Below are 25,621 nucleotides of genomic sequence, written 5' to 3' on the forward strand. Positions count from 1 at the left end.
TGAATATTAAAAAAAAAAAATCTGTTTTCCGTTAACCAGCTGTCGCACCCCTACGAACGACAACCCTCAGAAGTCGAAACTTGTGCGAGCCAAGGATTAACGAGGTCTTACCTTTTAACGTGTGATTCCTAACACGGCATTTTAATGTGCCTAATATTAGGCACATTAAAATGTCTAACATCTTGAAAATACGTCTCAACAATAGTTACTGAACATTTTTGATTTCACGAGATATCAAATATTGTTGAGTATTAGTTTTTTTACCAAAAAAAGTGACAGATATTTGTATTTTTTGAATATCATTTTGCGTGAAGGTCATTTTTCTTGTCCAAATAATCATCTAGTATACTGGAGTTTCTCGATGAAGTGTGCCAAAATGATTACCATAATGATTTTAGATAACGGAATGAGGCTCAATTTACGTCACATCTGGTCGAATTTTCTGTATTCTCCAGTTAATGCTGACTTATTCTATTTCATCTTTTCAGCTCATTAGACGCTCCGTTTTTCGTTTCAATCTGCCGTATTGACGTCTATTACGACAATGTCTCTTCGTTTTTAGACGTTGTTTTCCCTGCTCTTTGCAAAGAACTTTGTTAATTACCTCCTTTATGTGGATGCTAGAGTTGCACATTCGTCGATAATTTTCTCATGTGGATTCTCTTTGAAACAGTATGTATATAGTTGGAAAGGCATTTCACCAGTAGGAATGAGAAATGTTGTTTTGATGTGGTGGAAGAGTGATATTTGTCTTGCCAGCAATGTTTGATATACAGTGAGGCTCATTTTGATTGGAATAATAAAGATATGACAACTTATAGATGGAAAACTCACTGAGCTAACCGTAACAAAAGAACACCCTGTATCAACAGAGAAGCGGCAGTAGTGTAAAAATCAAACTCCATGCACAATCAACAATTTCCATTTATTAGACGACGAAATTCACAATAAACATAAATTGAAATTGAGAAGCCAGGGCCTAGTCAGCCCGTTCCAACGACTTATTCAAATAATCCAAAATACAAATACTACAAATACTTGGTGCTGTACAATTATCGTCATTATTATTTTATAACAACGTGTTTTCAACTTCTTGTCAGATAAGCTGAGTCTCTGTCGTACTGCCGCTGTTTCTGAACGAATTCATCCGGATCTGCGACGTGATGACGCTGGTCTGTTTCCTGGACGACTGGTAAGCTAGACCGTAGGAATTGTTGTTTCTTCTGGATGGGCAGAAAATTCCTGCAACGGCGAGATACATGCGATTTGTACTGTCCTGTAAAAAATAGGTTACGGTGAAATCATCTCTATGATTTAGCCTAGGAAAATTGTGAACTAACTGATAACTAAGATATGAAGGTGAGGTATAATCCACTATCAACTTTTCCTTCTGTATCTGTAGAGTAGGGAGTAGGCCCACAGCACTTATGCCATATGTGACCCATTGTACTCCTTCCGAGGAGTTGTCCTCCTAGGTCATCGTCCTTCTTGTCCTTTCTAGGAAGGTGGATAGGTTACTAGGAGACATCTCCTTTATATCGGCACGTGTAGGCCAAGACTCGCCGATCACTCTCTTATTAACGATAACTCCGGACACTCGCATATGACATGCCTGACAGTTTCATCTTTTGTTCACACATCCTGCATAGAGGTGGTTCCACTAGCCCCATATTATGGAGGTGTTTCCTCAGTTGACAGTGGCCAGTCAGAAATTCTACTGTTGAGCATACGTTTTTGCTAGTCATTGCCAGATATTTCTTCGGCGCCAGCTTCCCAGGGTCGCCTGGCAAGACTGAATCACTTGATTCCATCCCAGATCTTTAGGGATTGAGCATGGGTGTAACATTTATTTAGTTCCGCAATTGTCGAAGTCATCATGCCGTAGGTGTCACTGGGTCCTGAAATTCTTAGTACAGCCGCTTCCTTGGCTAAAGAGTCGGCAATGCAATTACATTTACTCCTGTCATGCCCTTCAACCCACTTCAGGATACTGTTATTATCTACCGAGGCTTTGGCTAAATCTTGGTGGCACTCTAGTACTAGCCCTGAGGTAACATGTTGTCTGTTTAACTTTTTCCCAAAAATACACGACCACTTTCACTTTTCAACATGACCAGAGAATGTACAGTACATGGTACTTGGTATTACTCCATAGTCTCCAGGACTGAACTGGTCCTGGAGGCTTAGGGTTTATTCAAATGAGACGTTATAATGAAGGCATATGAAAGTCGTGAAAGTTAAATCCTGATATTCACGACATACAGTAGTTCATTGACTAGTATAAGATAGTATACGACTGACAAATACTAAAAGCACATGACACATGAGAAATAATAGAAGACAAAACTAGTATCAAGGATTCTTAAAACAGTTTTGAAGAATTATATTGGCAAGTAGAGAAATTACTTTAATCCCTCTACTCCTCTCCAAAATTACTGAGGGAGTTGAGACTAAGGTATTATTCTACATAAGACCCAACAAGACATGACCCAATATGGCGATATCGATTATTTAAATCGATTTGCTAGCTTATATATGGCAATGGAAATTTACTAGAGAAATATACTAGTTCAAAATATATCTCCGATACGATGAACATGAAATTTCACAGTATTGAAAATGTCTCGGAATACTAAGAATAATCTACCAAAGACTTACTTTTATTTCCTTGATTCGAATAGTATAAATAATGGGATTAGCGAACATTTTCATGATGATCAGCATATTCTCGATGAGCCTCAGAGACATAACCTCGAACTTGTAATCTGTATTAAGCGTATTCAGCGTTTCCCCACTTATTGGACAATCGTTGCAGGAAAGAATATAAAACAAAAGACCAGGTAACCATCCTATGAAACAGGAACCAAGAATCAACAATGTGGTATTGATGGCTTTGATGTTGCCTTGGAGCCGAGCTTGCTCCCGCATAGCTCTCTGGCTACCACCAGACTTGACGTTTCTACCCTTGGACCTGGAGCTTCCCGACCGGGATAGGTTCTTCCACTTGTTTTGTTGGTTACGTACTGACACCAAGATGTGGCTATAGCAGAACACCATGAGGATGATGGGGCAGAAGAATAGCGTGCTGTAGCTCAGCCGGATGGCAAAGGTGGTGAAGATATCCACGGTGCAGGTGTTGGATTTGATGCTGTCTACGAGCTTCCAGTTGTTCTCCACTGTGGAGAGAATGATCACTAGGATGACGGGAAGGACCCAGAGGATGGCGATCACCGTAGTCACCTTTCTCTTGGTGACGATCACGTTGTAGTGCAGAGGCTTCATAATCCCGATGTAGTGATTGAAGCTCAGCGCTAGCAGATGCAGGACTGTAATCAAAATTCCACTGAGTCTCGTCAGTTCAATCAGACAAGGAAATACCCCTGCCTCTTGAACGATCCCCAGCTTGTCCATCAGCAGAAGCAGTCCCGTCATGCTCGAACTCACCACATCGGCGATAGCTAGGCTGAGGCTTATCTTCAGATTGGGTGTCATGGGGTTTCTGATCCAATGCACGCTGAAGATCACCAAACAGTTGACGCACATCGCCAGCAGGCAGCAGATCAGTAGGAAAGAGATGCATAGTTGGAGGAAGTCTTCGTAGAGGAGATCGTTGTAAGATACTGTTGCGTTGATTGTTGTTTCGTTGGTGTCGTTCGTAAAGTCTAGAAGGTCGTTCCACGTTGTGGAGTTTCTAGCCATGGCTTGTGGTTCTGAAACAAAATACTGCAGTTGTTCATTCAATGTCAATGTCGGTAAAAAAAAATAAATTCAAGAAGCCAAGGCACCAAAGCATTTTTCATATGTATGACTTATGTCATAATACTAATGAATGAGTATGACTTTTTTTCTGTACTGAAAAGACATCTGACCAGTGTAGTTAAACCCCAAAAACCGATGGCATACCGCGGCCTGAAGCCAACCCGAAGAGGGTACAGTTTATGTTTCGAAGTTGGTACATGACAGAATTGATTGTTTTTGTTAATGTTTATGCTTCACAATGCTCGTAACTACTCGAAAGGGAGCCCTAAAAATTTGGAACTCGCATTTTGTTGTAACCAACTCGGATGTATTCTTTCCTTGAAAACTGACATCGTTACAGTTTCTTTGCCTACCACCGAATGTAAAAACAACATTGAGAAATATATCTTTTGCGCCAATTTGTTGCAGTTGTGAAAAATTTTGTCGCAATCGACTTGACACTGTAATAGATGTTATGAAAGTAGCTTTTGATGCATCCTAGTCCATTCGTGTACATAACAAAAAGAATTGGATCCAGTATTGATCCCTGAAACACACTCATATTTGATGGTACAGAGGCTGTATCAGAGATGGTAACATACTGTTTCCTACAATGTTGTTAATCCGATAACCAGGTTGAAGGAACATCCTTTATGTCGAGAAAGTTAATCTTGAACGATCTTGGGCTGATAAGGATTCACTGCTCTGATGGTTGATTTACTATTCAGAAATCTATGTTGATTACGGGTAAAACTATGTTGTGCTTAACAGAATAAAAATTTATTCAGGAAAGGATTTTTTAGGAGGATTATATGGTAACGAAATCCTTGGTTCATGATGCTGTAAAAAAGAAAGTTTTTTACTAACTTGGGGAAGGTAGACTGATTGCAGTAACGAACGTTTTTATTTTCCTCCTTATCCTCCATATTTATTTGGAAAACCGTGTAGATTAATAATCTATCCGTCTATTTGTCTCTTGATGCTGTCACTAGCATCAAGAGACTTCCATTGAACTAAATAAGAATTACCACGTAGGAGAGTCAGTCTATTTCGAAAAGTGCAGTGACATCAAGACAATTGAGCATTGGTCTGAGATTCAGTTGAAGTTCAATGCTGAATTGTTAGTGTAGTAGTTAAATGAAGTGGAGTTCAATTGTACAATGTAGTCAATTATCGTCGAACCTACGGGGAAAACTTATCCTTATACTCTCTCTCACTCACACCCATACGTCAGATCGGCCTATCGATCTCACACATACCTCTTATGTAATTTGAATTTCCCGCTGCTGCGCGTGGTGGCTTCTTATTGGTCGACTGGGCAATGGCAAAAGTGGAGGAGGGGGGTGCTCTGAAGTGAGGCTATTCCTACTAAAGTTCTGCGCATTATCATTATATTTCTAATCGGGAAAGCAAAAGTCAGTTTCAGTGTAAAATTCACAACTGCATTTTCATTTCAACTCTTGAAAATGCTGAGAAGAAAAATTACTCTTTTTTTCTTATCCTATAGAACCATAACAGTATAATTCGTTTTTCCGGATGAAATTCTGTTTCCATTAGGCTAAGCCCCTTATCCTGAATGACCAAATTCTACTAGAAAAATAAACAATAGTCTTTTACATTATGTTTTCCACAAATGAAATATTTTCCAACGTAAGCTCAGATTAAATGAAAGTAGCTCGTACTTTCCAAACTTGTTAATCCCATTTTGATATGCGATCTCCTGCTATTTCCCCGGAGGATGCCTCATGAAATTTAACCATTTTCGGATTGAAAAATAGAGAAAATATTTGTACACGGTCACTTCACTCGAAATTCCACGCTCCGTTCGAATTGCAACTACATTTTCGAAATTAAATTTGCGCGTAGCATACGAGATAAGCAATAAACGTTATTTCGATAGCTACATTGAATATTGAGGGCTCGAAGCTTTTGTCTGTTTAGCATTGAAACAAACCGCTGCTGAAACACTCCCAAAAAATTAACCAAGCATTAGCAGTGATAGTGATAATGAACGCACTGTTTGACGTTGATTTGCGAATTTTCGGATTTGAGGACAATGATGGTGATTGACCTGTCCCAAACGGTGCGTAGGATGGAGGAAGAATGGGCGTTGGTTCCCATGCGGTTTTTGATGGTTTGAAACGTATGGGAAAGAACAGACATTTCGAAAAGTTGGTGTCCCACGATTCGAAGGATTGACAGAAATTGTCACGTTTCAAAGCCTGTTCTTCTTTGCTTTTGCGCAACGAAAACGTCCTTTTTTTGATGGGTTCGTCACATGTAATGAAAAGTGGTTCTACCACGACAACACGAGACGTCCAGGACAGTGATTGGACACCGATGAGCAACCCATGCACTTCCTAAAGGCCACCACCAGCGACTGCCGTGATTCACTATAACTTTCTGCAACCGGGCATGACCACGACGATGCTCAAAGGTCCGACAGTCCTAAAGTAGTTCAAATGCTTTTTCATTTGGGAAAATATCGACCTCGATCTCTATGAATACAATAATATTTTACGTTACTATCGCAATGGCAGTTATTACACCAGGACAAGGACTTGAGTACCCTAGTGTGATGAAAAGTGGATTCTCTACGGCAACAGGAGACGCTCAAGACATTGATTGGAGATCGATGAGCCACCCATGTAGTTCCCAAAGGCAAGAACCCTCCAAAAAATACCATGGTTACTGTATGGTGATCAGCGACTACCGTGATTCACTATAACTTTCTGCAACCGGGCAAACCATCACACCAGATCGGCTCATGGTAGGTCTAGAGGAACTTCTGAAGAAACAAGAGAGCGGCCTGAATGTTATAACTGCCGCAGAGAGGGATATTCAACACAAGACTGCATAAGGATGCTGCAGTAATTATCTTTGTCTCACTTCACGTTAATCACTGTGACCGAATGAAATTATTTATTTATCGTATGGCGATTCAGTCACAGTGAACTCCAAAGCTGATTTAGACATATAAGCTAATAAAACAAACTTTGGGATTTCACAAACAAATATCAAGCTGGTTAATATAATCTATCGACCCGGCAGTTTCCAGCAGAAAGTCTTCAGGTCTACCGTTGTAGGATCTTGTGGGACATTCCTCCGTGTTGTGTTCAATCGTTTGATATTCTCCGCAGTCGCAGTATGGTGATGGTTATTTGCCCGACTTGTGCAGGAGGTAAGCGCATCTGCCATGTTGCATTCTGCGTGGTAGGTTAAACCCTTGGGGCTTTTGGGTAATGCAGGGCATATCATTTCCTTGTCGAGTGGTTCATTCTTGGGTCCATGCATTGGTCAGGTTGAACTCCTCTTGCATTGCTGCACTTGCCGTTTTAGTCAGTGGATTTTTGAAGCGAAGACGATTATGATTAGCGTCCTCAATGTCTTGATGTATTGGCAGATTTCTATTTTCCATGATATTTTTGTAAGGGCGTTTATCCGTCGCAGCTGTGGGGGTTGGATATGGTTCATTGCTGGGAGCCACTAAGTGGGGGTCGATTAAATGACACCAGCGATCATCCTCATGGTATTATTCAGTTGGACATCCATCTTTGCGTGCGAACTGCTGAGCTAAACTGGGGTACAGTATTCAGCTGTCGAGAAGACAAGTCCCAGAGCGCAGCGTGGAAGCTGATGGTACCCAAGTGGTACCACATAGCTTCTGGATTAAATTGTTCCTGGTTTTCAGCTTCTCGGCGGTTTTAGTTAGGTGTTCTTTAAATAATACTGTTCTATCAAGAGTCACTCCCAGGTATTTCGGTGTTTTGTTGTGGGTTAGTTTGGTACCGTCAAATTGTATATTAAACTCTCCTCTGGCTAGGTGGAAGCAGCTAACTTTTGTTTTGCAGGTATTTGGCTGAAGTCTCCAATCGCGGAAGTATTTACCCAGTGTCTCCAGGTCTGCTGTTAGGATTTCCTCAAATAGTTTGATTGAGTTACATCTTGTTGCAAGCACCCAGACACCGGCGTAACCGAACTTATTTGACCTCGTTCTCAGCATGTCCGCTTATATATAAACTGAAGGGGAGCGGAGCGAGCACTGGTCCCTGTGGCAAGCCGTTGTTAAGTTCCTTTGGTGGTGACAGGACCTGGTCTGCACAGCATCGTTTTGACTGAATGCTCGCCTGCTTAACTGGTATTGCCTCGAGGATCACTGAGCTGATTCTGTTGTGGACAAGTCTCTCCAGTAGTTTGTAGGGTACGGACAGTAGAGCGATTGGCCTGTAGATTTTTGGGCTGTCGGCAGGTTTACCTGGTTTCGGTTTACCTTGAATCGTTTGAATTCTGGTGGGACGCTGCCAGAATGCATAATGTACATGAAGAACTTGGCCAACTAGCATTTGGTATACTCGCCACAATTGATTGTGAACTCGGAGTGGATGTTGTCGAATCCTGGGGCATTTCCCGCCGTGATATCGTCTATGGCCTTTGAAACTTCCTCGATGGAAAAGGGGCGAGAGTTTTCCGTTTCCGTGGCTTCGGATTTTATGACTTCAAGTTCTCTATTTATCTGTTTGGTATGTGCTCTGTCCTTTGGTGTTCTGGATGTAGCTATTGAGTGTGAGGCTTCTTTATTTGGGCTTATGCCCCCCAGCTTCCTCAGTAGTGACCATGCCTGCCTGCTCGATGTTTGAAAGTTGTGGCTTTCGACAGTTTCAGTCCACTTTTGTTGGCAAGCAGCATTCAGGCAGTGGATTCGTTCATCCGCTATTTCCTGGTCACCGGTTTCAAGATAGTTTTGATATAGGGCCTCACTGTTTTGAGACCATCCAGGACATATCACTTGCTTTTTAGCGTTGCTTATTACTGCTTCCATGAATCTTCCGTAGTTTCTGCTAGTGGGCGGTTTCCACCCTAACCACTTATCAAGGTCAGAGGAAACCTGGACCAGTCAGCTCTCTTGAAGTTCCATCTTGGTCGGGGTAGTGAAGGGATTATGGGGATTTGCGTTCCCGCTTCTATGACAGCTGGACGATGTTGGCTATATGGAAGTCAAGAAGTACGCTTCTTGTGGTTGCTTTGTGGCCCTCCTCATCAGTAGAAACGAAACACAAGTCAGGATTGTACTCCTGTCTCCAGGCTGTCGATCTGAATGTGAATCGATCCTTAGCTTCGAAGACGAGACTAAAGAAGAAGAATTACTTCACATTACTTTGTCTGCCTAATCGTGAGATGGATTAATGAACAATTGAAATGGAATGTGAATAGCTGTCAGAATCTTGACTATGATTTATGAAGTACTGCTGCAGAGTTTCAGAGAAATCCTAGATCTGTGAAAGTAATCTACAAGTCAGAAATGACAAAAATGTTCAGATTGCCTCGAGAACAGTATCTGATACGTAGTAAATAATAGAGTTAATCTATCGAGAATAAATTTATTTCGTTAATATCATCTGTTATTATAAGACTTTTGTTTGTACTTGCACTCCACACTAGTTTATAATATCTGTACCTAACGATGTTTATCTCAATAACCTTCATCATTATTTTGTACGTTTCAATCAATATCTGCTGGTTCATTAACAGAAGTGTACGAAATTTATTCTTGCTTTTTACCCATTTGTTCTGAAATAAACTTGTCTGAAACTATAATGAAATTTTCCACTTTGATTCGAGCATTTTATAGCCGTGCTATCCTAGAATTGCTCGAGGACATGTTTTCTAGTTGAATTTAGAAATGCGCTCTTCTATCTCATGGAACTTGAAACAAAACGACAAAAGATTTCATTACTGAACCCAAAACGTTACAGTCTGAGTGTTCTGTCCACATTTATCTAGAAATGTTTGTATAGCTCTCAAAGCCATAGGCACATAAACATTCTTTTAGCTAGGCTCCATAATTGTTACAATCACATACATACATTCAAATGATTAAGTCATACTTCGAATACGAAATCAATCTGTTGATCTGTCATACAAATAACAGCAATAGAAATTTTGATTGGTCAGCCAGGCATTATCACCTATTCCTGATCACTTTCGAATACATCCGCAAAGGCGCTGTTTAATTTTTGTTTCTTTAATGTCAAATGTGTCAAAATTCGACATATTTGATTGGGCGTATTCAACAGTTCAACATATGATTTATATCTGGTCCATTTATTCAATATCCTTGGACATTTACTGTCTTATTACCTAAAACCAAGTGAAAAACGCGACTACAAATTGAAAAGGTATAGCTGTTTGTCTAAAGCTAAGAGCTCATAAGGTACTCCATCTTCTGTCAGTTGTCACCTCTCATCTGTCATTCGTCAACCACGATCTGTATTTTTTCTGCGTTATCCACCATATTGTATTTCTCTCTGAGCGGATGTGGAAAAATTAATTTATTTTATGTTTCAGAACTCTCAACGAAACCTTCCTGGAGAGTATACAATTCATGCCCGAGTTCGTAGATCCGTATCACAAAAGGTGAATATTACTAGTGACTCAAAAGTTGGGCAATGTGTACAGAATCACAGAACATCTTTGTCTGTTGAAAATATAGATATATCTAAGAAATGTTCAGTTGCACGAAATCCGGTGATCTAGGAGGCTAGTCTTCTGCCAGGTAGTCAAGTAGTCCATGATAGATTTATAAACTTATTGTCTTAAATTGACTTTGGACGCACTCAACTAGGGTTCTTGGATACATTTGGATTCTTGTATTAACATTATACCCAGTGCAAACGTGAAATCGGAATAGTACTTGACGTTCATTGGTCCAAGAGTGTGATTCACTTCCATATTTGATCACTGAAGGTTTAAAATTGCTCAAAAAACTCAAAATCATTAAACATTATTAGAAGTTCTGTACACATAGGCTCCCGAATACTCTAGCTATAAGACTTTCCCAAGAAGTAATTGCATAATACTGACACCATTGATCTATTTTCTATTATTTTTCAGGCCAATGACTTTGGGGGAAATAGGCTGCTTCATGAGTCATTTAAATATATGGAATGAGGTAAATAACAACATCGCGGATCATCAATTTTTTAGTCGCTGTGTTGTTTCAGATTGTAAAACAAGGGCACGAGACTGCTTTAGTTTTAGAAGACGACATACGTTTCGAGCCTTATTTCCGGCTGAAGGTCCAAAATGTCATGGCCGATGTTAAGAAAATACCAGGATGGGACTTGGTGTAAGTATGAAATCCAATCCAGTACAACTTTAAGAATGAAATTCAAAAACGAGTTTGCGAAGTAGAGAAACATATTCAATCCATTTGAAAATATTTTATGAGATTGCCATCGGTTTCTATGAAGTTCACCATTGATTTTTATCAATTTCATCACATTTTGCTGAAACTCTAGAAGACTTCCCCAGAGTCTTCGATAGTGTGGATCAGGAATTGCTATTAAGAAAATTAGCACAGGGAAGTGTGAGAGAAATAGAGAAATAGAATATAGACCAACGCGACAGAGGAAACACCCCTCATCAATCAGAAACCAATAAGCAGGGTGTTCCTCAGGGATTAGTACTGTGACCTATCCTTTTTTTAATATACGCTAATGACTTATTGAAATCTTTCTTTACATTGCATCAAGGATGATCTTTAATGATACTGCTTCATAGTTTATAATCAATAGAAACCACCTGATTATGACCGATGAAACCTCCGAGCTCGCGGAATGTTTTCATGACCCTCTGCATATCACAAAAATGGATGAACTCTTCTTCCTTTCTCTTCATTGAAAAAAATACCGAAAAAACACTAACAGAAATACCGCCTACTTTCATTTTTGTCCAACTAGAAAAACGTCCTTTTCAAATTGACATTTCTGCAATCAATAGAATGGATTTAGGCATCCATTAGGATAGCATAGACCGTGAGTAGGAAAAGCGAAGCTAAGATAAGCATGATTTTATCGATGCGTATGTGCCTTGCCATCATCTTGCTTAATTTGTTTGTGTGATTAGTGTAACAACAATACAATGAGCTATTGATGAATTTATGGACAAATCAATTCGTTGAGAACATGGAAAATGAAACATAAATGGAACTATACCACCCAGTTGGTTGGCAGTAAGGGTGGAATAGGGGTGGATCGGAAATACCCAGACCCTGAATCGGTACGATAACTCAGCCTTACATCCTTCCTGTTGAAAGGACTTGAAAGGACACTGGACGGACGTATCAGGAAGGTGGCTTCATTTGCAGCCCCCAGTATGCATATCAAACTGACAAATCGGCAGATTTAGCATTCACCAAGCTTATACAGAAAATGCCCTAACCACTTGACAACAAGGATCTTGCGGTTGTTGTATTTCTCAATAATGAAGGATCATTTGACAATGTACTGTTTAAATTTATAGGATCATCCCTGTCTGGAAAATGCATAGAATCGACCATAATTGGCTGGACCTATACCATGCTGGTCAACAGAACTGCAACTACGACCCTTCAAGATGAGGCCATTAGGTTCAGGTGTACCAGGGGTGCTCCTCAAGGTGGGGTAATCTCCCCATCTGTGGTCGCTCCTTGAGGCCATGGATATCTTCCTAGATCTACCTCCTCTCCACATTTTTCTGGAGAGAGAGGCTAGATGGACTGCATATAGACTTGTGCACATTGCTAATTGCACAAATCAATCCAAAAACGACTGTTATTCCGCAGAAAATCACGGAACGTAAGGAAGTTTCACATTTACAAAATTTGAAACTTCGAATCCACATTGTAGCGTCAGGAAACTTTCTTTTTCACCACCAGAAAATCGAATAAGGAACTTTTATACACTAATTTACATTCTGTTCTACGAACCTCAATTATCTACTTCCGAATGAATTGTGTTTTGTTTATCCGTAAATCAAATAAAAACTCCATTAATTTGACAGCCGGCAACCATGAATGGAAACGAAGTTTTCCACTACCCAACCCAAAACTTGTTTTCACTTTAGCATAGTGTAAAACTTTTCCGCTCTTGCCAAATTAATCAAGATTGCACACGCACAAAACGGTTATTTGTCTTCGATAGCTTGTCTACCTTGTGACAGTTTGATATATCGAATGTTCTCAGAGGGATTTTGTTAGGAGAAAAGAGCATCCTTTCAAGGAATATTTATTGATCATATTGGCCGGTAAAGGAAATCACGTTTGTTTCTAAGAACGGGAAGCTATTTGACTCAATTTTATCGTTCATCAGATTTCGAGATCTTCATACTTTCTCCATACTTCCAAATCTGTCTTCAGGAAATCAAGAGTCTTGAATTCATGATCGAACTCATGTCCCTCTGTGAGTAGGTGATCGCCATACGTGGCATTTGTGGAAACTGTTTCAATTCTCTTTCATGCTCGCTCTAAATGTTCTTTCAGTTTGACCTATGTCAAACATTGGACTTGAACCACAAGACAATTCATACCATTATATGCCCGAAACAAAAATACAGTCCAAACAGAGGACTGTGTAAAGAAGGAACGGGCTCCAAAAAAGCAAAAACTGTTTTTCCGGCTGGGAAAGTGATGATTTTTGTTTGGAATAGTCGTGGAGTTATTTTAATCATTATAAATGTCCGTTGTTTGACCCTTTTTGTCCAGGTGTCCTCTGAATGAACAATATGCAGTGAGTACTCCAATAATTATCCTGCGGCGATACCTAATTTTTTTAACAGTTTTTTTCTCAGACGTGTACGCACGTATATTTTCCTCTTTGCATATTGTGAATACCTCAAGTAGATAACTGTACTCATACTGGTAATTTGTATGGTGGTAACATTTTCAAAAACATATTTGGCCCTTTTTCACGTATTATTAGACCTGGCATATATGAAGTTGATAGTTCTTGTTCTGCACACTCATCATTATTTCCTTTCCCCTGTGATTATTAAGTGTACAACACCCAGTATAAACTCCTGTCTAGATCTGTCAGTTATTCACTGCATTCACAAACCAGTCTCGATGCTATCTTTATTCAAATCCTGCTGATATTTTTATATATTCCTAATCTAGTTTTGATAAGGCTGTTCTCCGTGATTTTTGTTACATTCAAAAATCACTTCAATAATCGGCTAATGCTATATTAATCTACTCTTATCTCTCTTATCGAAAGGTGATTGTCATAGACAAATTCACCTGATTCTGAAGTCGACATTATTTCAATGAACGAAATCTTTTGTAAATACCCATTCTAAAAAAAAAAAACATCAGTGTATCGAATCGAATCGTACTTAGGGGATTCCCCCTAATCACCAGAGTGAAACTCTGGGAATCCCTGGTGGCGAGCCTATAAATAGTTGTTCATTTGTTAATATTGCCGAGTAGAACTCAGTTTGCTAGAGGCATCGTCCCAGTGTGAATAATGTAGTGCTTCGATATAAAACAAGCCATATGCCTGCCGGTTTATTTGAACTACTTTGGCCTGAAGCTCGTGAACTTTGGAGACGAATGGAGGAAGTTTGGAATTTAGGTAGATATTTGGGTATTTTTTACAATTGAATAATGTTGTTTCGGCGATAACTGATGGAATAGAAGGGAATAAAGTGTTTATTGAGTCTGTAGAGAAATATTCATCGATAGAAAAGGCTTCACTTAGCAATCACTATTTTAGAGATCTCATGGAGTCTACTATTGTAAAGTTTTCGAAGTTTTTCGACAATTTAATGAACACTTTGATTCCCATTAACTTAGTTAACATCATAAGATGTCTAAAACCATGTACAGGTGATTTTTTCGAGATGTATTGGACGCTCTTGGATCTCATGTAGATTGGTATCGGCCCAAATTCGACAATTTTGCTTGTTCCAGTATCCATTTGTCTACATGAACATTAGGGTCATTTGCCAACTGCTCCAGAGCAGTACTCTCGGCTGTTTACCTTCAGTTCCTGGGTCAGTTGAATTATTGATGTGTGCAGGCCCATGTTATATTTAATGGCTTCAAGTCCGTATAATATGCAGCTACCTCGGGTATTCCACAAGGAAGCAACCACTTCTCTTCAACGCCTTCATAAACGACATACTTGAGGTCATTGGCATCAACTGCTTGATATACGCGGATGACCTGAAATTATATTGTGAGATCAATGGTGTCGAGGACTGTCTTTAACTCTTCCTCAATCTTTAACATGTTGAGCAATGGTGTTTTCACAATAATCTTCCATTAAACGCGAGTAAATGTAATGTGATGACTTACACACTAAAAAATCGTCCATTTTCATATCAATGTTTGATAAACGATATTTCACTTCAACGGTCTCTCACATTCACCGATCTACGTGTTAGCTTCGACACAAAACTTTCCTTCGAACCACACATTAAAGCCATTCTATCTGCTGCAAACAGAATGTATGGATTTATTGCACGAATTTCCAGAGATTTCGCGGATCCATCTACATCGAAAACCTTATACTATGCTTTCGTCACATTGAAATTAGAATATGCATCCATAATCTGGAATCCATCTCATCAGTTTTATACAGAGAAAGTTGAATCAGTACAGCGTCGAACTTCTATCCTATAGATCAGACAATATCTATCCATCAATTGGATTTTTCCATTGTTAGATAGACATGCTATGAATTGCTTGAGTTGCCGTCGTGATTGTCACTCCACAATTTTTCTTTTTTTACTGACTAATAATTTAATTATTGATCCACATATTCTGCCATCTCTGAGATTAGGTCTTTTTACTTCAGCTATTTATTTATGTATTTTTTTTATCTGATAACTTACTGTAATTGTATTGTATTGTGATTTGACTCATATCCATGTTCTGTAGTTGAGTGTAACCTGTAGAACAGTGTATAAATAAATAAAAGTCACGACGCAAATTCGCCAAGTTGTGGTCTGCGAAAGACCGTGGTCTCGTAAGCGTCGCGAAATTAACTGCCTCGGATTCTCCTGCACACTCTCACAGACCGCGGCGATGTCTTCGGCAGATCTTGCGTTTTGTCAACGTATGGGTGTTGATCGATCGTTTACTGAACCAGTGGATTCAATTTTATCCACCACATTGCGAAAAGTTTTCTTGGTAGGACGATTATGGCGTCCGTTATCCATTATCAATGTTCGGAAGTCCCTTATATATGTTCGTGCTGATATTTTTCCATAACCCCAACATCAAATTTGAATTTCCATAAGAACATTTTTTTTCAATTTTTAATTAACTCAGACGACGACATCATCCCTAATAACGTACCTAAAAAGTAACCTGAAAGAAGACTTGGAACAAATCGCTGCACAGCATCCAACAATAAAACAAGGCAGCCTTCTCGGTGATTATTTTCTACGTAAATCCCTCGCAATGATCGCATCCAGTCACTTAATTTGATTTCTCGTCTCACAGAGGATCAAATATTGAAGGTATTCCTTTCCGGTCATGTTCTTATTTCGAATCAAATTAGGACCGTAACAAACTCGGATTTTCCAGATCAATTATCGCGTTCGTGCAATTTAATATGCAAATTCAAGACCCAGGTGAGAACGAACAGATGGATTTAATTGAAATTTGAATTAGATACGAGAAGGGATGCACTTGGAAGTGCTGAAGTAGGTAAAATGGTGCTTATTCTCTTTTTCTCCAATCACTGACAATCTATACTAATATTGTAAATGTGAGAGTTTGTGAGAATGGATAAATGTTTGTATGTATGTATGTATGTAGCTCTTTCACGCCTAAACGACTGAATACAGCTCATTGTAACGAACTAAAGAATTACCTGTCTTAAACAAATTTATTTACAATATTACTAACGCTTAATTTATTTCGTCTATTTGAATTCCTTGTTTTTCCGCTCGATTCACTTTCTGCACTCCCCTTGGTTTGTGAAGCCGGACTTATATATCGGTAACAATCGTTTCTTGAAATCTGTAGTGGGTTCGTTTCTAGAGTTTTTTACTGATTACTTTCGTGTGGACGTTATTGTTTGTTCGCTGGCCGGCATATCGGCCAGCGAACAAACTTGGGTATTATTGATTGACTAACACTCTTATATTAACCTACGCCAAAGCTACTGAACCTATAATCTTGAAATATGCAGGTAGGTTCTTTGTATAGCGTAAATAAGCATCAAGAAAGGGAATCGGAAATTTCCACCCCCAAATTGTATTGAATTTCAGCAGTTTTTAAGTGGGAAACCTGAAGTTTTGTGTTGATACAAACTATTTTATCCATTTCTTCAAAATGGTTTGTCAAGAAATTTAATGTGACTAGTAAGTATAGGAGCAAGGCGTGTTCTGGCTCATTTCAAAGTCGTGCGTCGTTGGTGAGTGTTTCAGAGAGATACTTCAGTGAGTGGAAGAGAGGAACGTGTGACGTAGTCGATGCAGAGAAGGATGGAATGAGTATCGAAGAGCGTGGGCCCCCTTGGGACTTTGCCTCATTCCTGGGGCCCACTTGGGACTCCTACTCACCTCTCGAGCCCCCTGGTTACGTACCAGTCACGTGGTCCTAATTAAAAAAAGTTTATGGGTATGAGATTTCAACGCAAGTCGTCGGCATAGTAGACGTTGTCCTTAGCCCCGACACTAAACTTGGAATATTGAAAGTAACTGCGAATTGTTGATATTTATAGCGGTTGTTAGAGACATTGATTAACGGAAAAACAGATTTTAAACAGATTTTTTAAACAGATTGTGACTTCAGTGTCATATAGAAGATAGGGAAATATCCTTAGATTTGGGGAAGAATTGATGTTTCATATAAAGGTGTGTGTTTGTGAGAGTGAGAGACACGTGTGACGTAATCAATGCAAAGAGAGATGGAGATGGTACCTAGGTTATACGTTGCTAGCGCAAGCAGGTGTTGTGTTTTCAAATTCAAGATGCGTTTCATTGACATGGTAGTTCCATCATGAACTTATACATCAAACTATTCTACAGTGTATTGTATACGTGAGAATAGCTTATAAGGAACTTTGTTTGTCTGCTACTAAATCGGCTTGTTTCTCACCCATGATTGTCAATTAAGCTATGTGGTTTCTTCCTGAGGACTATTTTGCAAAACTCAATATCAGACTATTTTCATTATTCAGAAAACAGCAATTAGATTCATGTGCAATGCCAAGAGTCGAGAATACCCAAACCCTTGTTTGAGATATACTCAAAATGAATAGATCTCTGAAGAAGCTTGCAACTCGCGTCAGCGAAACGTTGGATTTCTCGGTAAAATAACAGCAAAACTAGTTTGGAGGAAGTCAACTATTTTGTTTTTGTGAATGTTTTCGAGAATGGCGATTACTGTGTTCCTCCTGTCTCCATTGTCCATTCAGGTTATGATTGCCACTAAATGCCATGACATTGCCTGCAGATGAAACGGTCTTTGCCTTCTTTGGAGCCGGTTCTCCCTGTTGAGTCCACTGTTTTCATCGTTCTTTTGTCTCGTGTGTAAAGTGATGTACCGCACTTTTTGAGACGCCTCCTTAGTCTGCTAGTTCAGGCACTTTCAGTCGACGATCATTCAGTACCGCGTTGTGGATTTTCTTCACCGTTTTTGGAGTCGTCACCTCATTTGGTCGACCACTGCAATGCTAGTCTTGGTCGTACGGCCTAGTTTTAACTCTGTTACTTGATGATTTACTGTTGTAAATGAAGGAGCAGACTCACACAGAGTAGAATCCAGTTCAGCTCTTTTACTGTTTGGGCTAAGGCCTTTTTAATGAAAGTATTATACCACATAACGATGACCATCGAAAACTTTCGCTATTGATGGCTGCCAAACAAATACTATAAAACGCAGCATTTTCAAACTTGGAACATATGTTTTTGCTTTCTGATACCTTGATATTTTTCAATTATCTACCGCCATCTCTAGGTCAGGCCGGCTAGTTTTGGGTCTACTATCGCTTTGTAATCTTTGGCAAGGACCTGTTTGGCTACTGGCTCATTTCTCACGCAACACTTTGAACAAAGGTCTGTTGTTGTGTTATTTGTTCAGCCTGGCCGACTCGGCGTGTTGAAAGAAGAGGGGCTTCTGTATCATGGACTTTGCTACCTAAACCCATATACTCAGCGATAAGAGTATATCCGTACAGATACGTCTCCCAAATATAACATAAAGTTCACTTAGTTCCAGTCTTGTCCAACATTGCTTTTGTTCATTCTTCAATGCTCGTATGTCAACTCCTCCAAAATTTTCGTATAAAATAGGGGCCAAACGGTGCCAAAATCTGAACCTTACGGAACCCTATCTTAGGGTTGACATGAACGGAAAAATTATCATTTAGTCGAATTGACTGTTCACGATGACTGATGAAGCTTGATAACTATTTCAGAGGTAAACCTGGGATCTTTTGGACAAAAATTTCATTTATCCTAAACCCTTTCAGCTCAATAACAATTCTTGAGTTACTGAATTGAAATGACCAAAAATTATCATTTATTTCCAGATACTTCGGCCGCAAGCGCCTCCAAGAAAGCGATGAGCCATTGGTGGAGGGTTCCAACCTGCTCGTCAGAGCAGGCTACTCATACTGGACGTTGGGCTACGCGTTGAGCCAACAAGGCGCCAGGAAACTCCTGGATGCTGACCCATTATCTCGACTGGTACCCGTGGACGAATATCTACCGATCCTGTTTGATAAACACCCGCAGGAGAGTTGGAAGGGTCACTTTCCTCGTAGAAACCTCGGAGCATTCTCAGCGGCTCCGCTGCTGTTGTACCCCACTCACTACACCGGAGATAAGGGGTACATCAGCGACACTGAGGATTCTGTAATAGTCTCCGGAGCCCAGTTACCAACTAGGGAGGACCTCTAGTGTATGTTTGAGGAAGGGGGTGGACCACCAGGATTTCGATGTTCCTACTAACTGTGTTTTACTGCCATATAGACTAAGATGAAACACTAGAGGTTGTATCTCTATTTTAATATAGTTTAAGGGGTCAAATACTTCAAAAATTTACACTCCTGATGCTGTGATTGACAGGAGTTAATCGCAAAAGTTCTACACGTTATTGCAAATATCCCACTGCTGACATCATTCTCTTTGATCAAAAGACATTGTGTTCTTGCCTTAATTGTAGCTTCTCAGCTGGAGAATAACTCCTCAACATTACCAATCTACCATATCCTGATGTCAATTCTTTGTCGCAGCTTTGAGGACTTGCAGGAGTAATGGTGGAAGTTGTCTACCTCAGGTATTCGAAAAAGAAATGCAACATTGATAAGTCAGGTTATCTCACCAAACCATGTGCACCATCCACATGTAGTATCTTTGACAGAATAGGGAATGAGATTACTCCTGTGAGTATAGTTGTATCTGATTGCTTCAACGTTCAATATGAATGTTTACAAAATAATTTATTGACTAGAATAATCAGAATATGTGGATGTTCTTGTAGAAAAACTGATACAGTTATAAGGATGGGATATGATGACAATTTGCCGGAAAACGAAAATAACGTTTCAGAAGAACCTCCACATATCGATGTTCACCTGAGAGGGTTTTGGAAAGAATTACCCCAAGATCGGCAAAATGGTCAAGTGAGGTAGCCAGAGGCAGATTATGCCACCTGATTTCTCACTGTTGCATTCTTTTCCCGGATGCTGGAGCTCGAAAATGTTCATTGCCACTCCCACAAATCTCTGGGAACTGCTGACCCCAGACGAGTAGTTTGCATCTTCAGAAGTACAACTAGTCTTTGTTCTTCCGAAGATACTAACCATTCGTGTCGGCGAAACGTTGAGAAAGAGTTTATAGGGAGCTTCTTCTTGATGAGCATTCATAATGACCCGACTGGAAATAAATTGTTTGTCACATTGAACTTGTGGGAATTTATTCATCAATATAAATATGCTACGTACAGGGTGTTCACGGGATCCGCGCGGCTCTTTCTAGTAGAGAAATCAACTATTCCACTTTTTGTAAAAACAGGAATAAAAAAATCGTTGAATACGTAATTGGGGCACCCTGTACGGATCATTTTCCAGAAAACCCGAACTGCTCGCGAACGAAACATCTCGGTCGATTCGTTCCGAAAGTTCGCCTACATTCGGAAGATTTTCGAAGACGAAGGTAATTGAAAATTTCAACTCTTTTCTTCTTCGAAAATTCTCTGTATGTCGGCGAACACTCGAAACGAATCGACCGAGATGTTTCGCTCGCGAACAGTTCCTGTTTACTTTGGATATTCCGTGACGGGGCTTGAAAGAGCAGTGTGAAGAGAGGAGTGTGGTAAAAGCCAAAGATTGAAAAACATCTTCGGTCTTTTTTGGGTTAGAGAGCTGCGCGGATCCTGTGAGCACATCGACAGGGTGCTGCATAATCAGGATGCACCTAACATCCTTCATTTTTGAAGTGGAAGCCCCATATAGGCAAAGACTTGGCAGCAGACTCCACCGAGGTGTTTCTTTCAGTGGATCAACCAATGGGGATGAAGACTGAAAGAAATAGCTCGGTGAAATCAGCAGACAACTCTCTGCCTATCAAGTCCTCACTCGACGAATGTCGCCTGGAACTTCCAAAGACTCCAAGAAGAAACCGTACGGAACGCGGTGCTGAAGATCCTCCAAACACCATCGGAACCAACGTGTGTTTCTCAAACCTTTTATCGGTTATCTGGAAAGATTGCCCTACTTGCGTAGGGCAATCTTGCTGGTTGACCGAAACTACGTTTGAAGAACACCTTCAGTTCTGATGGTGTTTGGAGGATCTTCGGCACCGCGTTCCGTACGGTTTCTTTTTGGAGTCTTTGGAAGTTCCAGGCGACATTCGTTGAAAATAACTCTAGTGAGGACTCGCAGTGCGTTTCAACCGCAAAATACTCACTCCTCGACTCATATGAACAAGTTTGTCGCTTGAATCTGACAAGAATCAAGGGGTAAACTCTTTGCCCGTTTTTGCATCTGTCAGGGATGGTCATTCCGTAGTTAAGAGGAAACGATTCCAGTATAGCAGACAACCTTGGACACAGGGATATTAGAATTGATATGATAAAATCGATGTTATTAGTTCAGTGATTGATGACTTTAAAATCATAAATCGGTATTACTCTCTGAATGACCAACGTCAGAACTGTTTTTATTTATTGACTATCATATCCTGACCCACTGATGTCTGCTCAGAAATCACCTCATTTTGAGGGATGATAACACGAAGTGATCATTTGCAGGCGTCTGCCGAATTTTTTACACACATTCCCTGCGAAAAACTTCATTAAGGTTCAGATTTGTGTCAGATATTAACTTTCGCTAGGAATGTGATGACAATAGAGTTGATTCTCTTCTAGGTAGACGCCAGCATAGATTCTTTGTCAACACACACGGGTGTTCCTCGTAAAATATTCAGAAGCGGTGTATCCTGATGTGCACCACCCCTTGTGTGCTATAGCATTCTTATATTGATGAAGATTTTTCCTAGTTTCAGTAATTGTTAGTGATTTTGATGTTATTCATTTCGTTGACGTTATTTTTTGGTTGTCGATCACAAGTATGGCAAACAACTATTATTTCGAAGACATAGTATTCAGTGCCACTATTTTTCATTCTGGTTTGAAGGCCGTCACTTTTGTGATTTTTTCCTGACGTTTCGCCGGCGCGGGTGGTTGACTTCTTCAGAGGTTCATACAGTTTGAGTTTATCCGATGACATTGGAGATGAACTCAAGATGTATGAACCTCTGAAGAAGCTAGCCACCCGCGCCGGATAAACGTCAGGAAGAAATTACAAAAATCGACGGCCTGAAAACTTGAAAACCTCGGCCGCGAAGGCCTTGAATATTTTGAGATAGTGTTAAGGTCGTTGAAAGAGAAATAATGGAGACAAATATTGACTCTGTTCCATGAAACAACGAAATACTACTTTGAGGAAGTCCTTCGACTTTCAACTTGTCCGCGTCAACATAAAGAAATGAAACTTTCGAAAAAAAAAGAAATTTAATCAACATCGTTTGAAATTAATTAGAAAAATGTATCCACAGACGCTTGTATCAATTACACGAACCGTTTTTTAAAGACAGTGAGTAAAACAACCTCTTTACTCCCGAAGATTTCAAAAATTCGTATCGGCGAAACGCTGAGAAACACCCAAAGCGAACGACCGTCAACAATTCCGAAAAACGGCAAATGCAACTAAACAGATACAGGAACAGATACAGTTCATTAGAAAATATTTATTTTTATTCAGGGTGAGATTTCTGTATTTGATATTTTGTATGAGATTTTTTGATGAATTGTATCTTAAGAAACTAATCGTGGGATTCAGATGTTTTCGAATACTCATCGGTATGCAAGTTTTTGGGGTTGACATTTTCAAAAATATCAAAATAAAAGGGTTTCTGAAAATAAAATCTTTTTGAAAAATTGTTACAAATCATCGAAAGCAATAGACTTATCGATCAGACTTCTCATTTTATCGACATTCAGCCTGGTTACTGGCGTAGGGGGCCATCAGTCCTCTCTTATTTTTTTCAATGTTTATTCAAACATAAATTCATTTCAGAATGCACTTTATTTTAAGCTTGCACCTTTTGGACTCCATTCCGACCATGACATTCTCACGTGCCATCTTTGAGGGTGGCGTTATCCCTTTTCATTTGTCAGATTGATCATTTCCATCATCACCGACCCGATCTGCTTTCCCCCAATTTCAAACTATTCCCTCAGATAGAAAATACCGTCACATGGTTGCGTATACACTCCCACCGAAAAATCCTCTCCGACACCCACTCTGCATTCTCGTCGTGCTCGCCCCTCTCCATAAACAAAATGCTCATTTTCCCAAGCCTCGCGAGAGCTTCTAGACATCTGCAAAGATGCATCGTCCAATAGAATCAAATTAGCGGCATACTGGCAAGCACTTCTGGAATAATGAAAAGCGAAACTACGTGGAAGTAGTCGTGCGAGAGTAAGATCAAAAGGAGTTTTATGTCGCCCTCGGCATCAATAAAGTCATGAACTTTATTCACGTAGACATTTATCAGACATCACGTTCCTTTCGAATTAGGTATGATGAAGATTTAATGGAACGAAACGTTTCGACACAGTCCCGGCGCGGCCGTGGTCTATTTTCGACGTTCAATGAATTCGTTAACGCCTGAGAAGGGTCAAAGTAGAAAAAACCAGTGGACTGGGGTACTCACCTGTTTGAAAATTTCTTGCCGCTCACAAGTACCAACAGGACAATTGGTGGTTTCGTGGAATCATATCGAAGGGATCTGTGAAAGAAAAATACCTTTCATACATCTTTCAAGAATGTTGCACAAAAAAATAATGGTATGATAAGGGTTCCATCGTAGCATTGTTATCTGAAACAAACGCGACTCAAATTGGAAAGGTAATGCTGTTTGTCTGAAGGTAACAGCTCATAAGGTAATCCATCTTCTGTCAGTTGTCCCCTCTCATCTGTCGTTTGTCAACCGCCATATGTCGTTTGTCAACCGCCATTTGTCATTTTTCAATTGTCACCTGTCATTTGTTTACAATTTTCTATGGCTCCACAAAACCGACTCATTTTTGTGAAAAGTTTAGTTTCTGACAGTTCCAGTTTATCATATATACATTTTGTACTTCATTTACTACAAATTTATAATTACCACCCAAACTTCTCACCGCAACTTTTTTCTCGCTCTAACCACAAAATTACAGCCGGCCCGTTAACCAATTTTCGTGAATTAATCACAAAGCCGTCACGCTTCGTGGACAATTATTTGGGATTCTGGTTTCGATTTTGGCTGAATTATGTTCAAACATGTGTGTAGTAAATTATATTAACAACAAATCTCGATGTTGTCATAACAACAGGGGATTTACACTTAATTGAATTTCACTCAGTAATACCTATCACGATGATATGAGAACGCTTTGAATTTAGTTGAATTTTGGAATACTAGTTTCCGAAATGAGATTCCGGGAGTCAAAAGAGATACTTATCTGTGCATATAAATTGTAATTAGAGTAAAATGATATCAAAAAGTGAAAATGTACAACACTATGAAGCTAATTCATAGAAAAGTGACTCTTTCTCTCTTTTAACGGCCCTGGCTTCTCATTCGGGCGCATTTAGCCAGCCCCCTCCTACCAGCAGTTGACAGCAGCTTCGTTGTAGGGCGCAGCGGTCTTGCTTGAAGCAAAACTGCCTTCCCGAGTTTTTTATCATATTCTTTTTTATAAAAAAACACTTTACTTTTTTGCAATCGTCTCCCCCTGGAAATACCTTCGGGTTTTAAAAATTCATATACACTATACGTCTGTTCACCACCACAGCCACCATGAACCTCAGAAAAATGCATCATAGATTATTGAAATATAGAAATCATAGACTCATAAACTCACAGAACCCATGAAATGCCTTAATGAAATGATGTCAAATCCATACTGAAAGAACAAGCCACTCACTGAAAAGTTATAAGACTTCACTACGCAGACAAATGCATTTGAATCAAAACTAACTCATCCTAACCTTACTTTTCCCGACTTTACTTTTGAGCAAAATGTACGCATGTCTGTAGCTGATGAAGAAGAACCAAGCCTAACCTGTGCTTGACACGTTTGAACGAATGTGTAAATCTAAATTGTACGCGTTCTGTGGAAGAGTTCTTCTACTTGAAGTGAATGATGTTAAAAGAATGATATTTTTTATTTGTAGGACTATATTTGAAGTATTTGGTCCCCACAACTTTTGGATTTTGTGAAATATTCTGCTTGAACATACTATTTCTCCAACTTATGATCTGAAGCAAATCTATTTTTATATACTTTCAGACAGATTTTTGTCAGTTATCTGAAAATTGATGGAAGTATCTTGTCATTCATATTCAAATAGGCGAAAGCTTGAAAGTTATCTCTTGAAACTCAAGGTTTTTTTCAGTTATTGAATAGAACAAAGCTTGAATAGCTTCAAGCTTTCTATATCGTGTATAAACATTAGATTTTTTATGTGCCATATTTTTTTTAAATGTATATTTTTCTAAGTGCCTTGTACCTAACAATCTAATATTTATGCGATAAATAAAGAGATTTTATTATTAA

At 39.5% G+C, this 25,621-nt stretch overlaps 2 protein-coding genes across 2 annotated transcripts in view; one reads left to right on the forward strand and one right to left on the reverse strand.

The window, feature by feature from the left end:
- The window catches only part of LOC111517693 (glycosyltransferase 25 family member), a 35,612-nt gene extending 9,991 nt beyond the window's left edge, over window positions 1–25,621 (forward strand). The window contains exons 5-8 of the mRNA XM_023173913.2: window positions 10,084–10,152; window positions 10,630–10,687; window positions 10,740–10,864; window positions 19,044–25,621. Coding sequence (XP_023029681.2) covers window positions 10,084–10,152; window positions 10,630–10,687; window positions 10,740–10,864; window positions 19,044–19,413 — 622 coding nt within the window. The 3' untranslated portion in view covers window positions 19,414–25,621. The remainder of the gene's footprint in view (window positions 1–10,083; window positions 10,153–10,629; window positions 10,688–10,739; window positions 10,865–19,043) is intronic.
- LOC141480836 (octopamine receptor beta-2R) lies at window positions 909–23,848 on the reverse strand. Its single transcript, XM_074171526.1, has 3 exons — window positions 23,734–23,848; window positions 2,659–3,710; window positions 909–1,276 (listed from the first exon to the last, which is right to left on the reverse strand). The coding sequence occupies exons 2-3, from the start codon at window positions 3,697–3,699 to the stop codon at window positions 1,097–1,099; spliced, it is 1,221 nt and encodes a 406-aa protein (XP_074027627.1). The 5' UTR covers window positions 3,700–3,710; window positions 23,734–23,848; the 3' UTR covers window positions 909–1,096.

The sequence above is a fragment of the Leptinotarsa decemlineata genome, unplaced genomic scaffold (assembly GCF_025532065.1).
Source record: "Leptinotarsa decemlineata unplaced genomic scaffold, Ldec_3_MD MMD2_P_RNA_scaffold_12, whole genome shotgun sequence".
Lineage (NCBI taxonomy): Eukaryota > Metazoa > Arthropoda > Insecta > Coleoptera > Chrysomelidae > Leptinotarsa > Leptinotarsa decemlineata.

Coding starts and splice junctions, on each gene's coding strand:
- LOC141480836 (XM_074171526.1), bottom strand. CDS start 3,699: ATGGCTAGAAACTCCACAACGTGGAACGACCTTCTAGACTTTACGAAC. Junction 1,277..2,658: donor TTCGAATCAAGGAAATAAAA/GTAAGTCTTTGG, acceptor TATTTTTTACAG/GACAGTACAAATCGCATGTA.